This window comes from Empidonax traillii, unplaced genomic scaffold (assembly GCF_003031625.1).
Source record: "Empidonax traillii isolate 1590-97213 ecotype Southwest subspecies unplaced genomic scaffold, ASM303162v1 scaffold13:size3042203, whole genome shotgun sequence".
NCBI classification, from domain to species: domain Eukaryota; kingdom Metazoa; phylum Chordata; class Aves; order Passeriformes; family Tyrannidae; genus Empidonax; species Empidonax traillii.
Genome location: NW_020955206.1, coordinates 153,968 through 171,435, shown reverse-complemented (window position 1 = coordinate 171,435; position 17,468 = coordinate 153,968). Strand labels below are relative to the sequence as shown.

The 17,468-nt window shown below is 45.6% G+C and overlaps 1 protein-coding gene across 6 annotated transcripts in view; it reads left to right on the top strand.

Annotated features, from left to right (window-relative positions):
• The first annotated feature begins 4,675 nt into the window (after positions 1-4,675).
• The window catches only part of ZC3H18 (zinc finger CCCH-type containing 18), a 40,058-nt gene continuing 27,265 nt past the window's right edge, over positions 4,676-17,468 (top strand). For 2 of the 6 annotated variants that reach the window (XM_027890301.1, XM_027890290.1), the window contains exons 1-8: positions 4,676-5,281; positions 8,887-8,971; positions 10,780-10,928; positions 11,374-11,466; positions 12,003-12,160; positions 13,573-13,605; positions 15,110-15,227; positions 17,052-17,350. In XM_027890301.1, coding sequence (XP_027746102.1) covers positions 4,694-5,281; positions 8,887-8,971; positions 10,780-10,928; positions 11,374-11,466; positions 12,003-12,160; positions 13,573-13,605; positions 15,110-15,227; positions 17,052-17,350 — 1,523 coding nt within the window. In that variant the 5' untranslated portion in view covers positions 4,676-4,693. Of the gene's footprint in view, positions 5,282-8,886; positions 8,972-10,779; positions 10,929-11,373; positions 11,467-12,002; positions 12,161-13,572; positions 13,606-15,109; positions 15,237-17,051; positions 17,351-17,468 lie in introns of all 6 variants that reach the window. The other 4 variants (XM_027890281.1, XM_027890270.1, XM_027890315.1 and 1 more) reach the window with 3 other exon arrangements.

Sequence of the window (17,468 nt, the reverse complement as noted above, 5' to 3'; positions counted from 1 at the left end):
GGATGGCAGAGAAATGTGTGTTTTGGTTAATTAACCCTGTTAACGACCCAAGTTTCCATCAAGGCAGGACTAGTTTTGCTCTTGTTCTACGGAAGTGTTTCATGTTGCTCCTTTCCTGGATGCTGAGGCACTTCATTCCCTTCTCCTCCTGTTCTTCTCCTCCTGTTGTTGCTGCTTTTCCATGTTTTTCCCCCTGGTGGTTCTTGCCCTTCATTTCTGCTTTGCCTCAGTTTTTCCAGGTCTTGGTTCCCTAAATCTTTTGTGCTGCCTTTCTTTCCTCACCTGTCCTGTCAGCACATTCCCATTCATTCTCCTCAGCTCCCTCACTTTTCCTGGCTGGACTTAGACCCTGCTCCAGAACATCTGCTCTGCTTTAACCCTGGATTCGATTGATCTGATTAACAGGAACATTTCCATTTTGCATCAGCTGTTTAATTGTTTTTATCATGTGGTTTTATCCTTTTATCCCAAAGATTTCAGCCGGAAGCAGAGAACTTTCTCGCTTCTTTCCTTTCCATCCATCCTGTGACCCCCCCCTCCCAGGGCTGTGAGGTCACTTCTGGAAGGGACAGAAGTTGGGAATGCACTTGGTTCTTGTCATATTCCTGAAAATCTGCAGGATTTAAGGCTGCAACTGGTGGCTCTGTCAAGCTCCAGCTTTTTATTGGTACTCGGTGCCTTCCTGCTCCACCAGAGGTACTGGAAACATCACTTCCCATATTATATCCAAGATGTATTGAGTAAAAAGTTGTGGGAAAAGCTTTTTATTCACTATGTAAAGGCTCAACCATGGAGGGAGGAATTTAATGAATGGAAATAATGCTTCCCAGGAGTATTTTTTCCTTGGTGACTGTTCCAAATCCCTCACAACTCGCAGCTTTATCCTTTAGGTGCTGCCATCCCTTCCATAGTGGTTCCAATTCACCTGCTCCCAGTTTAGCCCCTGCAGCAGCAGGTCAGTTAGTTGGACACAAAGCTTAAATTTGGCTTAATTGGTGAAGCTGCTCAAACTTTTCATGAGATTTAACTGAAACCAGAACAGCACAGAGCAATGAGGAGCAGGATTTGAGCTTCCTGCCAGCGCCAGGTAGTGCTGAGAGCCACAATTGCAGAAGGAAAAGACCTCCAGGATCATCCATTCCAGCCCTGCAGTGCCTTAGTGTCCAAGGTACAGGTTCAAAACCAGTTGGAATTTCTTCCTTCTAGTTTTGCACCTTTTGGTGCTGTTTAATTGACAGGAGTGAAGGACTTGGGCCTGATCTTGCCAAAAGAGCTGCTCAGAATTCCAGCTCTGACTCCTCTGCTTTTGGCCTTGGACAAATCAACATACAGAAGTGAAAGGTTAAAAACGTTATTTAAAATGTATCCTGGGATTAACTTTCAATATTGAAGTGGAAGTTTAAAAAGCAACTTAAGTGGCAAACGGCTTTTCTCTTGCTGCTTTTAGAGCCGTGTCAAAGGCTTCTTAATCTCAGTGCTGTGCTTTAACCTAAAAAGTCTTGGATATCATTAAGCTTTGGAGAAAATGTGTTATAAAGGAACTAAAGTAGATGAATTTAAATTTCTGTGACATCTCCTCAATTTTCTCCTCCCCTTTTTAGGGAGGAAATCTGTAATTTTAAATATTTCCAGTAAAACTGTGAGACTTTAGTGGGAAGAAATTGGACATTTCCTTGGTGCATTCAGGTCCTTGCAGGTGAGGGTGGGCAGTAGAAGGAGCATCTCTGTTCCACCCTGTGCAAGCCATGAAACACTGATCAATTAAGGAGCAACTAATGCTTCATTCCCCAATTTGAAATATTCCAGAGCTCAGGCTCTGGAACTAATACTTTAGTTGTGTAATTAAAAGCTTCTCTTTCCTCACTTAAAAACAAGAGGATGAAGCCCCAGGTCTTTTGTTTAGGGGATTTCTCCACTTTATATTTTGGAACTCAACACTGGCAGGGACACAGAGACTGGCTGGGGGCACAAGAATCCAGAGGGAACAGCTGTAGGGAGAGTCTTGCTCTACCTGTGGCAACAGCAAGTGCCATCTGGCTCCCACCAGGGAGGGTGGCTGGGAATTTTAGCTGCCGAATCCTCTAGTTTCTTCCCTGAGAACGTGTGACCTGCTTTGAAGAGCCTTTCAGCTCACTGAGCCTTGTACAAGTGATTCCAGAGACAGGAAAAGACACTTTTTTGGGCTGAAAATGCACCTTATTACATTTGCTCCAAAACCTCACCGTGGAAAGGCTGGAAATACGAGGGGTTTGTGAGCCTCGATGAAATTCCCAGTGCCCTGTACTGATCCAGGCAGCTTCAAACATGCAGGAAAGGAATACTTGACACACTTTGAGCAAATGAAGCCAGTTTTGTACCAGAAAAGGTTGTGCAACTGGAACCAGAGGCAGCTTTGCCTGAATTTTGAAGATTTTAAAAGATAAAAGGCTGCTCCTGAGAAGTAGTATTATATTCTTGGTTCTTGCCTAAGCTACAAGTCAGATGATCTTATCTCTGGGTGAGAAGTTAATTTTTTGCCTTTATAACTGGTTTTGAAGACAGGAGGAAACTGGTTTGGTTTTAAGGCACAAAAAAATCCAAGTTTACGATGAGGGGTGAAGTCTGGGGGTTTTTGCTCTGCCACTTAAGTCAGTGTTGCTTGATTTAAAATACTTCCCTGTAGTCATTTTTCGTTGGTTTTCTTGATATTTGTCTTTATGTGTAACTATAAGAGAGCAACTAAAAAAGAGTCGCAAATGAACAAAAAACCCGAACAATTTTCCCCAAAAAACCCTCAAAAACAACTTTTTAGGATTCCAGAGATTTGAGATAAATTGTGATTTCCAGATTAAAAAAAACACCTCAAAAATCTTTTCATGATTTCAGAAATTTGAGATAAATTTTGACTTGCAGATTGAAAAACCACCTCAGGAAAACTTTCCAGGGTTACGGAGATTTGGAATAAATTGTGATTTGCAGATTAAAAAATCTCCTCAAAAAAAAAAAACCTTTCAGGATTTCGGAGATTTGGGATGTGTTTTGCAGATTATTCTGAGACAGCTCTTGGGACATGCACTTAAAACTGGAATTAAACTTGCTGTCCTATTCCATCATTAGTCAGGCAGTTTTCCTTTGAATTGCCGCCTCCCAGTTTTTTTCCTGCTGCCGATTTTACCGTTAACCATCTTGGCTTTGCTTTGGGGCAGGTACAGATTGAAGCCAGAATTTGGCTTGTTGGTTTTAGGGAATCTTTTCCTGCAACTTGGAGCAACAGCCTATGGAGACCGGCTGAGCTCTCCCCAAAATAATTTGGAATAAGAGGTGATGGAGGAAATTTAAACGCAGAGAGAGAGAGAGGCAGCAGGGAGGTTGTAAATCCTGTTGTCAAAGGGAAACTTGCAGTGAATTCAGGGAAATACACCTCAAAAAACCCCACTGCCTGGATTTTGTGAACCTTTTTGCTTAGGCCGTCATTTATTGTGTTTCTTATCAGTTCTGCTGATGGAAATTAATAGGAAATTATTATAACTGACGGATGCTCTGGGTTTTTATAAGAGCTTTAATAGCTGCTGTGGGGGTGAATATTTTATCCTCATCACCTGAGCTGGTGGGAAGAACATATTTGTTTCCCCCTATCGCTCTGAAGGTCTTGATGTCAAACACGAAAAGTCATTTGCTTCACTTAAATGCTTTTTTGTTTTGGTGCTGCTTATTTGCAAGAAATCAGAGAGCAAATTTCCTGAATCTGTGTGCCCCTGACAGCTTTGATATTTCTGGTGGCCTCTCTGGGCTGACCTTCGTGTTCACACAAAGTAACTTCTCAGGCACTTGGGCAATTAAAATCCCTGTTCCTAAACTCGCTCTGGAAGCCAATAACAATTTGTCCAAGGATTTATGAACTCGGCATCAGGCTTTGTGTGCTCACTAAGGGTATAATTTGCCTCAAATATGTCCTGTTGAACTGCTCAAACCTCTGGCACCAGGAGGGAACTGATGCCTTTCATTTGGCTTTGAATTTGTCAGGAAATCAAAACTCGTGAGCAAGAACCAAATTCAGATGTGCAGAGAAACCAGAAGAGCTGGTAGGAAGCTCAAAATGTGGCTTTTCTGATTCTCTGGGCCTTGTTGATATTGAGATCATCCCTGTGTTTATCAGTTAGTTGATTGATTGATACCTGTGCAGCTTTGAGGGCTTGAGTAGAGCGTAGTTAGATACTGGTCTAGTGGAAGGTGTCCCTGCCCATGGCAGGGGCTGGAATCAGCTGAGCTTAAAGGTCCCTTCCAGTCCCATTCTGTAAAATCCCAACCCCAGGCTCCATGGCTGTATATGAAGGGTAGCACACTCCACGCTGGGACAATATTGGAATCAGCTCTCTGTGCAATTTAAACTGTGTTTCCTTTGTGAAGATGCTGTGAGAAACCACTTTCATAAATTCATGGAATCCCAGAACGGAAGGGACCTTAAAGCTCATCCCATTCCAAGCCCTGTCCAACTTGGCCTTGAACACTTCCAAGGATGGAGCAGCCACAGTTTCTCTGGGCAACCTGTGCCAGGGCCCCATCCAACCTGGCTTTTCAGCAATTCAGACAACCTTTTCCTTCTTTAGGAGGTAAAACACAGGAGTACAAGTCCTTCAAGGTGAGCCTTCCTTTATTTCCCAGTGTTTCCCCATAACCAGAGATGTTTTCTCCCCCTGCAGACCTTTGGGTACTGATGGACGTTTCCGACAGCCCTGAGCGAAACCCCTGCTCTCCTGAGGAAGAGGACCAGCAGCTTTCCGATGAGGAGGCCTTGAAGGAGAGCGGCTCCGACCGGGAACTCGATGGAGAGGGGGGACAAGGCAGCGTCCTGGGCGAGGAGGAGGATCCAGGCAGGGGACTGAGGCGCAGGGAGGAGGAGAACCACTCGGATGAGGAGGATCGATTGAGCGAGGCCAAGTCTCAGGAATCCGATGCCAACGAGCAGAGTGTGGAGCTGAAGAGCCCCCGGCCCCGGAAAGGAGAGGAGGAAGACAGGACAAATGACCTCGGAGACGAAGCGTCCTCAGTCACCCGGGAGCTGGATGAGCACGAGCTGGACTATGATGAGGAAGTGCCCGAGGAACCCAGTGCTGCTGCTGCGGAGGAGGACGGGGAGAAAGCTGCTGGGGAGGATGATGAGGAAGAGGAGAAAGGAGATGATGCCGCTGAAGATGAGAAAAAATCCAGCAGCAAAAGTGACGATGAAAAGGATGGCCAGGATTCCCTCAAGGAGAAGAAGAAAGAAGAAGATGATGGAGAAATTGATGATGGAGAAATTGATGTAAGTAGGAGGTGGGCAGAGTCCTGCAAGGAGAGACCTGTGCTCGTGTTTCAGAGCTGTGTGGCTCCCAGATTGCAATTCCTTCCTCCTGTGACAGGAATATCCATGTTAGCTGTGTCCCAAGTGGGCCAGGAACACCCTTTTCCCTGGAGGTAAGACCACTCCATGGACCAAGTCCTGGTCCGTGTGCTGTCCCAAAGCTTTGTGCCAGATATTGTCAGAGGCATCCCAAAAGAATTTTGTTCCTTTTGGATATGAAGGGACTCCAGTGCTTTAAGAAACTGTTCCACCTCAGCTCCCAGAGGACTTGGGAATGATGCTGCCAGCAAATCCCTGAGCCAGGGATTAGGTGTCCATGAGCTGCCTCATCAGTTTAGATTTGATGCTGTGGAGTGGCTGTGCTGCTCAGATCATCATCAGGTGTGTGTGGGAGACCCCTGAGCCTGAGCTTTTTCTTGGGACCTAGCAGCATCTGGATGTGTGGAAGAGGAATGGAAGGTGCTGGGCTTTCTGGAAAACACCTAAAACATGATTCAGGAATGTGTTCGCAGATGTGCAGTCCTGTTCCACAGCCCTGAACAGATACAGCTATTCAAAAATATCAGAAATGGGGTTTAATTGCCATGGGAATTAGGGAAAATACCATCTTTATCCATGTTTGCCTTCAGGTGGGAATCTCTGCAGTGCAGCAGTTGTTTAATGCGGCTTAATACCTACCAGTTTCCCTCTTGCAGGCAGATGAAAACAGGACAAAGTGATTCCAGCAGTAAAAACCCTCCTGTGGGCTCCTGGTCTGGAATTCAGTCTGAATAGTGGGAGTGCAAAGGGAAGTTGCTGGTCCAGAGCACCTGGTTGGCTCTTCATTCCAAAATTGGACCTGCACAGCTGGACTAAGTTGTGGAAATATCCTGGAGACGGGCAAGGAAGCAGTGGAGTGTAGATGGGGTCACTGGTGGGGCTTTAAAGCTGAGGAGGGTAGATGGTGTGTCCTTCAGTCCCCATTCCTGTGTATCTGATCTGGCCATGTGCTTGGGAAGCTCACAGAGCCTCACTGGAGAGACCCTTCTCCCTTTTTATTAAAGAATCATATTTGGTGTATTTTTTACTCTTAATGGTGCTTTAACAAGTTCAGTCACTTTAAAAAATGATGGAATTTTCCTTCATTGTGCCCATTCTGGCAGGTGATTTTGTTAAACACATGTTTTCCAGAGGTTTTTTATGTTTCTGATGAGTTAGAAGGAATTCCAGTGTGTTGTGAGGTGAAAAAAAATTTCCTGGAGTCCTGAGTCCGTGGCTGGTCCTTGATTAAAATATGAATGCTTTCCTTTAGAGTCCAGAGCATTCCTGGGAGCCCTGTCCTTACAAAGCACAAGATGAATCTGTACCCTGGTTTTCATACATTAACTCATAACAGCATTCCCAGCTGCCTGATTCCAAGGAGACCTCACGGAAATAAATACTTCCCCTTTTGTTCAAGACTTCACACAGTTCTTTTGAAAGCAGCAGAGTGGAGCTGGTTATTCCATTCATGGATCACTAAATGCCATGCTCAGCTTTGAGGATCTCTGCATTTTATTCTGCTTTCAGACTCCTGGCGTGGAGGGAGGGGAATATTAATGCAAATTTTAGTTGGAATATAAGTGTGGGCTTTTAAATCTGTTGCTGTTCAGAGGGCTTTCCGTGTCTGGCCCTCGGGAATGCATCAGGAGAGGCTGTTAACCCACCTTTCTGTTGATCCTTTGTTTATCTACAGCCAAGTGATGGGTTTTTCTTCCTTTCCAGCTACTGAATTGATCAAAGCAGAGAATTTTCCTCATCTTTTCCACACAGAAAACTGCTGTCACTGTGATTGCCAGGCATAGGCAAGGCCCATCCAGTTTCTCTCTCCAGATGTGTTTCAAGTGCTGGAAACAGAGAAATGGACGCAGAGCGAGGGAAGACCTAGGTGTCTTTTTTGAAAACCTGATTTCCTTCCCTGATAACCTCTGACAGCTCTCTGGTCATTTATACCTTTGCCTTCTGCATCACCAGCTCCTTTTGTCTTTCCAGGTGCAGCCTAACATAGCCAGGGAAGTTGTTTTTTTTTTTCCCTGGAGAACAAAGACAAAGGCTGATGCTTTAAAGTTCCAGTAACTTCTAGAGGTGTTTTGTTATTTCACGCTCATTCCCTGTGGTTCTTAATCTTGGAGCAACCTCCAGCTCCCAGAATTGCTGCCTGGGGATGACGCAGAGTTTTGTTTGAACTGGTTCACAACTCCTGTGTGGAGCCGAGGAGTGGAAGGGAAGGTGTCAAGTATGTGCTGGAGAGGACTGAAAAAATGCATGTTACTTATTATGAAAAGCTTGTGTACAAAACCGACACTGGAAAGGCACTTTGGACAAAGGTATGGAGTGATAGAACAAGGGGAAAGAACAGAGGTTTACATTGGATTTGAGGATGCAATCCTTCCCTGTGAGGGTGGTGAGGCCCTGGCATGGGTTGCCCAGAGAGGCTGCGGCTGCCCCATCCCTCAGGTGTTCAAGGCCAGGTTGGACAGGGCTTGGAGCAACCTGGAATAGTGGAAGGTGTCCCTGCCCATGGCAGGGGGTGGAATGGGGTGAGCTTTAAGGTCCCTTCATTATAAACCATTCCATGATTCTGAGATTGTCACTCAGTGTTATGGGGAATCATCTTATAATTTTATAATTAATTTATTGTAACAGCAGTTATCCTTCAGAATTTGCTGTATAGATGGATGTGTGGTGTCTGTACTGAGTTACTGCCTAAATGAAGGGATACTCCTCTCTACTTAAAATCAATGACCAGAAGGAATGGGCTTGAGCTAAACAGGGATGGCAGGAGTGCTGAGAGGGGACACTCCAGTTTAAAGGCTCTGAAGGATTATGGGAAGGAAAGGTGACAAAATTTAGCTCCATTTCACCTAAAAAAATAAGAAGCTGCCTCTAACTGCAGTGGATTTGCTGTCAACTCAAAGCATGCAGGGAGGCTTGGCCAGCTGAGGTGGAAGATCTTGATCCATGGGTGATTTTGAACCTCTAATATACCAGATAAAATGATACAGCTTAAAATCTTGATCTGTAGTGCAGCCTCAGCACGAAGGCCTCTGCTCCCAAGCAGCCAGTGACAAGACAAGGGGAAACAGCCTCGAGCTGTGCCAGGGGAGGTTCAGGTTGGACATCAGGGAGAATTTTTTTAATGGAAAGGGTGGTCAGGCTTTGGAAGGGGCTGCCCAGGGAGGTGGTGGAGTCCCCATCTGTGGAGGTATCCAGGAACACCTGGACATGGCACTCAGTGCTCTGGGCTATTTGACAAGGTGGGGATCCATCACAGGTTGAGCTCAATGATCCTGCAGATCTTTTCCAGCCTGGATGATCCTGTGATTTTCTGCTGTTACCTTTGAAACACAAAAAGTGTTGCATCTCCCTGTTTTTAGCATCAGGTTGTGAAGGTGCTCCGGGGGATTTGTTGTAACTTTGTATTGTCCTTCTCTTGTGCCTTTGCTCCAGGGTGTGTTTTCAGCGACTGATATTTGACCATATTGTGAAATGTCAAGTCGCTGCAGAAAATGCACCACGTGAAATGTCAGCTTGTCTGTCTGTTCCAGGACGATGACTTGGAGGAAGGAGAAGTTAAAGACCCCAACGACAGAAAAGTGAGGCCACGTCCCACCTGCCGGTTCTTCATGAAAGGTAACGACACCGTGGTGGTGGGAGGGAATCAAAGGGGCTGGAATTTGTCTTGTTTGGGTTTTGTTCACCAATTAAGCTGCTCTTGTGTGATAAATTCTGCCCCAGGCATCCTGAGTGTCACCTTCCTGTTCCTTGGTGACCAGTGCTGAATTTACATAGAGCCACCGCTATGCAAAGAGGGCTGGACAAAGCAAATAAAGGAAAACTTGCTGGTATTTTTGGAATAGAACAGAGGTGGTGGCTACCCCATCCCTGGAAGTGCCCAAGGACAGGTTGGATGGGGCATGGAACAACCTGGTCTAGTGGAAGGTGTCCCTACCCATGGCAGGGGGGAGGAATGAGGTGGGCTTTAAGATCTTTCCAAACCATTACATGATTCTAGTTTTTTGTAATTCCTCTTAATAGGACATACCCTAAAGTTTGTGCAGCTGTATGGCAGCTGACTTATACTATCCCGCCTTTTTTTTAGTATAGAGACCAGGTTTTATAAAACTTGTCTTATTTAAACTGATTATAGCTCTCACTTCCTTCAGATTCATCTCAGTGTTTGCTCATCTATTTGCTGTTATTTACAATCTCCCTTGAGACAATTCATGAAAATCTGAAATGAAAAGAAGGGTGGGGCCCAGGGTGGAGTCTCCGTTCCTTGCGTCAGTGGCCTGTGCAATGTGGGGGTTTCCAGAGCCGTGGCCATCAGATATCCCACATTGGCTTCCTGGATGTCCTCCGGTGGCAAACATGGTGCCTGTGCCGAGACACAGGCGTGTTGGTTCTGCTGCTGAAACTGGGAAGTCCCTGGGCAGGGAGAGCTGTTTGTTCCTGATGCTTTAACGTGACACACACCTCATGGAGCCTGGAATATTTGCCAGGGTCAAAGTTCAGGCTGCAAGATTTGCCCTAGTTGTTGTGCTTTGATTTGGCATCAGGTCAGGGAATATTGCTCCTGCTCACTCCTCAAGGCAGGACTGTCACTGGGGAGGGCAGATGCTGCTCACGTGGGGATGGAAAAGCATTGGAAATTTTGTCTTTGCTGTGGCTGTGGCCTGAGTGGCTTGCAGATCTTCATGTGTGGCCGCCTTGACATAGGTGGCAGAGCCCTGTGGCAGAGTAAAGTGTCTCAGCCCTTACACTTCAGTCTCAGGCACTGCCAAAGGGCAGGGTTAGATGGGATATTGGGAAGGAATTCTTTCCTGTGAGGGTGGTGAGTCCCTGGCACAGGTTGGCCAGGGAAGCTGTGGCTGTTCCATCCCTGGAAGAGTCCAAGGCCAGGTTGGATGGGGCTTGTGGGAGTTGTCCCTGCCCACAGCAGGGGTGGGAATGATATCCCTTCAAGATCCCTTCCAGCCCAGACCATTCCATGATTCTGCTGCCTGCCTCTCCAAAGAGCTGCTTATTTGGGATGCACTCTGGTGCTTTCTCTTCCCTCGGGTTTTCTGTATCAGGTAAAACTCCTAATTGGAAGTGTTTGCCATTAACAAGACTCGAGGGCTCATAAGCTCATTCCTGCATTTAATTAATGGTGTGTGTCCATCAATCCCTCCCTTCTCCCCATCATAATAAGGCTCTTGTACCTTCATCCATCTGTGTCTGGATTTATTTGTCCTCTCTGAAAAGGTGGCAGATGATGAGTGTTTTTCCATGTGTGTGAAAACAGATAAATCTTGACAAAGTTGGAGAGAAGTCAGAACTCTGAAACAACACTGTTCCTTGATAGATTTTAAATGGTTGGTGGGCTTTTTAATGGCTGTGGGGCTGAAGAGTTGCTGGCTGACAGCAAACAGGGATCTAACAGCGTTGTGTTCCCACAGGTCACTGTACCTGGGGCATGAACTGTCGGTTTATTCACCCCGGGGTGAATGACAAAGGAAACTACTCCTTGATCTCCAAGCCTGAGCCCTTCTCCCCCAACGGAGCCCCTCCCATCGGCCCTCACCCTCTGATGCCAGCCAACCCTTGGGTATGGACTTCTTTTATGGACTTCTGCACCACCTGCCCCATCCCTGGAGCTGTTCAAGGCTGAGTTGGACGGGGCTTTGAGTAACCCGGTCTTGTGGAAAGTGTCTCTCCCATGGCACGGGGTGGAACAAGATGAGCTTTAAGGTCCCTTCCAACCCAAATCATTCCATGATTCTGTGACTTTCCTCCTGCTCTAAGAGAAGTGAAGATTTTTTTTGAGCTAATACTTCAGCAAAATTCAATCCATAATTGGATATGTTGTCTTTAAAAGGTGATTTTGGAGTTGCTTATAGAGGAGAATAATTTTCCATGTGTTTCTCAGCTATGTCCTGCTGAGAAATCTCTGGAATATCTGGAGATACTCTGAGGTAACTTTACAAAGCATAAGTTTGCTACTTAAAACTAACTCAAGTTCTGTGTTCTTCCTCTCCTCACTTTTCTGACAGGGAGGGCCAGTAGTTGATGAAATCTTACCTCCACCTCCTCCAGACCCTCCAACAGAAAGTGCCTGGGAAAGAGGACTCCGGCATGCTAAAGAGGTAAATGTTTTCCTCAGGGAGCTGCTGACTGTCTCCAAAATCCACTGTCCTGTTTGGGAACAGGGTACTGGAAGAGCTCTGCTGGGAGGATGAGTGTCTTGCTCTTTCCCTCCCCCTTTTGCCTTTTAATCTGCTAATTATGTTTTGTTGTATATCACACTTGTTAGACAGCCAGGAGGAGCTGATATCCAGGTTTGGAGGTTTTTGTATTTAAAAAATATAGGGAATTTGTGGCCTTGAAGTCAAGCCCTTGACAAAGTAAAGCTTTAAGCTTACCTAGTTTCCCTCAACTTGGGTATCTGTTTCTCTGTGTGTTTGATCACTGCAGAAATGGGCTCAGCAGGGGTGAAACTTCTATTTCCTGCTGTTCTGAGCTGATGGAATAGTGAATTACACTTTCTGCATCAAGAAAAGTCCAGTGTCCTGCATTTTCTGAGACTTAGGCAGAAAAAGATGATTTAGTTGAAGGGATTCTCCCAAGTGAAGGATTTTTAATATTGCAGTTCTCTATTTACACCATTTGTATGTTATGACAGGTATTAAAAAAAGCAACTATGAGAAAGGAACAGGAGCCTGACTTTGAGGAGAAGAGATTCACTGTGACTATTGGAGAAGACGAGCGGGAGTTTGACAAGGAAAACGAGTTTTTCCGCGACTGGAATTATCGCATCACCAGAGACGTCCGAGATCCAGCGTAAGGCTCAGTCTTGTTTTGCTCCATGGAATAGATGGGTGGGAAATGCAATGCAGTAAGGTAGTGTTCAGTTAACTTGTTCCTCCAAGTTGGAGGAATGCTGACCTCAAAAAATGGGAGTAACCTACATAAGGCAGGATGGGCTCGCTCCAGTTCAACCCCACCTTCCCTTCCCAGTGGTCTTTAAACCTTCCTGCCATCAATCTCTTGGCATTCTGGTCCCTCATGGACACTGTCCAGTTGTGCTCTGCCTACCTCACACCAGTGCATTCTTCTGGCTGGTTTTCCTCACTTTTACCTTGTCCCAGCCATGAGAATTTTAAGATATTAAAGCTGAGACTGCGAAGTTGGAGCGTGTTCAGTGTCCAAGGGCTGCAGGCAGTAGTTGGACCCAGCTGGGGGTTTCTTTGCGAGGCCATTGGTGCAGCAACTGGTCCCAGATAAACTGGACACTAAGATATTGATCAGAAAGTGAAGCTGTTACCAGGCCAAAAGAAGCAGCCTAAATTTACATGTGTACATGATAGGTTTTTTAAGGAGGTAAAATGTTGGAGACTCAGCTCTGGGAAACTTGCTTAGTAGTTCTTGAGCCAAGAAAAGGAATAGGAAGAGAATTTTTGAGAGAGAGGCTGGTGTTCTGCAGGAATGCAGGTGAATCTGTCTCCCCATGCACATACATCCTCTGTTCTTCCTGCATGGACAGATAATGGAAATATTTCCACTCACAGATTGTTTGCAAGGCTTGGTTGTATTTTAGAGTGAAGGAATTGCAAAAAACCTCTGAAAAGGAGTAAAGACTAGGTTTTGTTCCGTATTTGATTTGTTCTGGAGTGCAATTCCTTTCCCTGATTTAAAGAAAAACCTCAGCTGTATAGCCTGAAACAAAATCATTTTAAAAATATTTTCCTGGATTGAAATAGCTCTTGGTCTTCTGTTCCTCTGAGAAGGCTTTATGGGATTTATCCCCAGTGCTCTGGGGGTCATTCATAAACTACCTTTATTTTTATGGCTGTCTGTGGAAACCACCCTCAGCATCTGAGGCCTCACTGATGTTGGAATTGTTGTGTTGGTTTTCATATAGTCAAAAAAAAAAATACATTGTGTATAGCCAGTGTTAAATGTAAGTCATCAAACAACTGGAATTCGTGAAAATTCAAGGATGCATAAGGCATCAAAATACCTTAATTGTGTGTAAAGGCAAAAGTTATGAAGCTGCTGCTGCTGCTGCAAACTCTAGAAAATGTTGATTTTTCTCAGACACACACAATTTATTGCACAGTTTGATAGCTTGCAGCAAACTAAGCACTGGAGGTGCAGCTGGGATGTGGAAAAATGCTTTCAGGAATGTCTTGTGGCACATGGAGTTGTCTAAATAGTTCATGAATCCCTTTCTCTTTTTTGAATAACTATAGGGAGGTGGACATCAAAGAAAACATTAACTATGGGTAAGCAGGTCTTTGATTCCAGTACTGTTGCAACTGTAAGAAAAAATTCCTTTTCCTTTTTTCATTGCACTTGTTAAAACTTCTGAGGCCACAGAGCCCTGTCCCAGCTGTGCTGGGCAGGTTGTTGACTGAATGGATGGATTGGATTATTTTTGGGGTGGTACCAATTATTTTCAAAGGATTTAAGCACTAAATTATCTGAACACACAGCAGTGATCCTTTTTAAATTAATAAACTCCATAAATATTATAAGAGGGGGAAATTTGGGCTTGAGGCCATGTTAAAAAGTAGAGTTTCCTTCTCGGCATGGCTTGAGATTTTTTGTGTCTCTTTGAACAGCTGACGTCACTGAATCCCGACTGTTTTCTGGTGTGCATCAGGAGTCTGTTGCTGAGTTAAGCATCCATAGTCAAGATTCCCTGGTTGTCTTTCCCTTGGCTTTTTGCTTCAGTCAAAAATAGAAATTTTAAACCATTTTAAAGCACTGAAAGAAATTATTGGTACCTCTTGACTCACAGGGCAGCACTTACATCTTAGCCTGGTTTAGGTTATTTGGCACATTTTAAAATGCAAAAAAGAGGCTTTTATTCCCTTTACTTATAAATCAGTCTTGTTATGGATAATCTGGAATTTGGGAGCACTTGTTTTATGATCTTAGCTCTGCCACTGACTCCTCTGTGGCCCTGGAAGTTTCTTGTTCCCTCTGTACCCACGTGCCCATCTTTACAGTGATATCACTCCAGGTGGTTGGATGTTGTCGAGTTTGGGAATTAAAAACATCAAATAATGTTAATAAAAATCAACTGGAGGAAACAGATTTAAGGAGGGTGGGGTTTAAATCCTTTTCCTCCATGAAAGTTATAAATTTGGCTCTTGAGCAGCATGTACCACATGCTCACCATCTACTGGTGTGCTGGAGGGCCAGCACCTCATTCCTACTGGAGAAGTGGTTGCCTTCTTTCCATGGAGTAATTCCAGGTGTAGGGACCGAGTGTTGCTGCCCTGCCCTGAAGCTGCACTTCTCCCAGTGGAAAGCTCAGCACAGCTCATGTCCTGTACTGGTGGCACTGGGCTGCACCCATCACTCCAGTGGCACGGAATTAGGAGATCATTCCTTCCACTCCTGAGGGTGCTTGGGATTAGCTGTGAGTGCATGGACAGAAAACCCATCTCTCAATCAATGAGGCAAAACACGTCCTGTTCCCTCTGCAGACGTTGGAAGTGGCTATAAAAAGCAGTTTCTGTGTTTTTCCCACATTGATTAGAAGGCTGAGTTTGGTTCTTTTTTTGGTGTTTATCAAGAAAGGTTTGTGCTTTTCTCTGATAAGCTGCACTTAAAAAAGACTGTCTGGTTGGGATGTGTAGAAAATAAACCTCTGTATGGTCGTGCTCCGTTGAACGTGTTTTTTCTTGTCACAGTGACTAAGACCTGACCTAGAATTCATAGTGTTTACAGCAACAAGGTGACATTTCCCTCTCTAACATTCCCTGTTTTTCATTGTAGGCTTGATCCCTATTCAGATCCCTATTATGACTATGAAATAGAACGGTTCTGGCGTGGTGGGCAGTATGAGAATTTCAGGGTTCAGTACACAGACCCAGATCCATACCGTAACTACCGAGTAAGTAAGGTAACTCCCCTTCCCACGCTTTTCCTTCCAACTCTTTTCCAGGTTCTTCTGCTCCCTGTCATGTTTGCAGTGCAGTGCTTGAAACAGGACTTTTCAAGATGCCTAATCTTGCAAGTAGTTAAATCTTGACTTAATTACAGCGTGGAGCACACTATAAGGGAAGGGAGGGGAGGATGTTCTGTTCTGCTATCATGAAGGCAAAAACAATGCTCCAGGCTTGGGAATGAGTGACTGGAAAGCTGTCTGGTGGAAAAGGACTTGGAGGTGCTGGTTGACAGCAGCTAGACTTGAGCCCAGGCGACCCAGAAGGCCAGTGGCATCTGGGCTGTACCAGCCACAGTGTGGCTACAGGACCAGGGCAGTGATTGTCTCTCTGTGCTGGGCACTGGTGAGGCCACATCTGGAATTCTGGCATCAGTTTTGGCCCCTCAGGACAAGACAAACACTGAGAGGTTGGAGCTCAGTGAAGGGCAGCGCAGCTGGGGAAGGGTCTGGAGCACTGGGAGCAGCTGAGGGAGCTGGGGGGACTCAACCTGGAGAAAAGGAGGCTCAGGGGGGACCTTCTTTCTCTCTGACAGGAGAGTGTAGCCAGCTGGGGGTCGGGCTCTGCTCCCAGGGAACAAGGGACAAGATGAGAGGAAATGGCCTCAGGTTGCACCAGTGGAGGGTTAGATTGGATAACAGGGAGGTTTTTTTTTCATGGAAAAGGTTGTCCAGCTCTGGCACAGGCTGCCCAGGGCAGTGGTGGTGTCCCCATCCCTGGAAGTGTTCAGAAGCCATGTGGATGTGGCACTTGGGGCCATGGTTGGTGGTGACTGTGGTGCTGGTGCTGGATTGATGGTTGCACTTGATGATCTTAAAGGTCTTTTACAACCTTAACAATTCCATGTCTGAGATGGGAGGGTAGTTCTTCCTCATGCACACTGGCTGCTCCTCAGTGCTTGCAGCCACATTTGCAGCCATTCTTTGACATTTTGGAGAGGGAGGAAGTTTCCAGGAAATAACTTGGCTGGGGAACAGTTTGGTTGTTAATTCTTGGGAATGATGGAAAGGATTAGGTTTGGGCAGGTGTGCTCTGTGTACCCACAGAGGTCCTGGCATGACTGTTCACTGCTGATGGAACTGCATGTTGGGAATTGAGTCAAGGAAGCACCAACGAGGTGCTAAAATTCCAAGTGCTGTTGGTTGGTGTTCCACCAGGAGTAGAACTCAGTGAAAACAAGGCTCTTGAACCCCTTTTCATCCTCTTCCTTTTGCCCTCATGCAAACTTCATGCCTCTGGAGTAGTGGCCAACATAATCAGTCCTGCCCAGTGGGGAATTTTTCAGTGGTTTTCATCAAATCCTTTAAAAACTGATTTTTCTTTTGCAATAAAACCTCGTTCTCGTGCAAAAAGAGGGGCTGGTTCTCACTGGTCACACATGATACACCACCAATTATTTTCATGGTGCTTGTTTGTAAAGTTAATTAGCTTGTTATAAAAATTAATAGCAATGAAAGACTTGTAAACATCAATACATTTATTTAATAAGCTTAATAAACCAAATTAATTTGACCGTTGCCTTTGAAAATGCCAACTGTGATGGATATGATGTGGTGTTGTGTTTATGTCCAGATTCTGCCTGCTCAGCAAGCTCCAGATCATTGATCTCCAGATTCTTTGTATCCAGATTATTGATCTCCAGATTATTCATCCCAGTTCTTAGCTCTGACATGGGAGGGTGGATGTAATTCCTTGCAGTCCAGACTTACTACCTGCTTTGTTGGGAGATGTTTCCACAGCATCATGATGATTTCTCTCTTGTTTTTTTAAAGGAAAGAGAGCGAGAACGGGAAAGGGAAAGAGAGAACAGACAACGGGAAAGGGAGCGGGAGAGGGAGCGAGAGCGGGAACGGGAGCGGCGCCAGCGGGAACGAGAGCGGGAACGAGAGCGGGAGCGCGACAAGGAGAGGCAGCGACGGAAAGAAGAGTGGGAACGGGAGAGAGAACGAGTGAAGAGGGATGAGAAAGACAGACAGCACAGGGACCGGGACAGGGACCGAGACCGGGACAGGGACCGGGAGCGGGACAAGGACAAGGACAAACCAAAGCCCCGGTCCCCGCTGCTACCAAGGTAAGTGTGTGCTGGGATTGGGATTTGGAGTTTGAGGTGACGTTGGAGCTGATCCCGGTGAAGATCCTTGTTTGAAACTCCTGAGTAAAGTAGTTACTTGAGCCTTGTGGCCACTAAG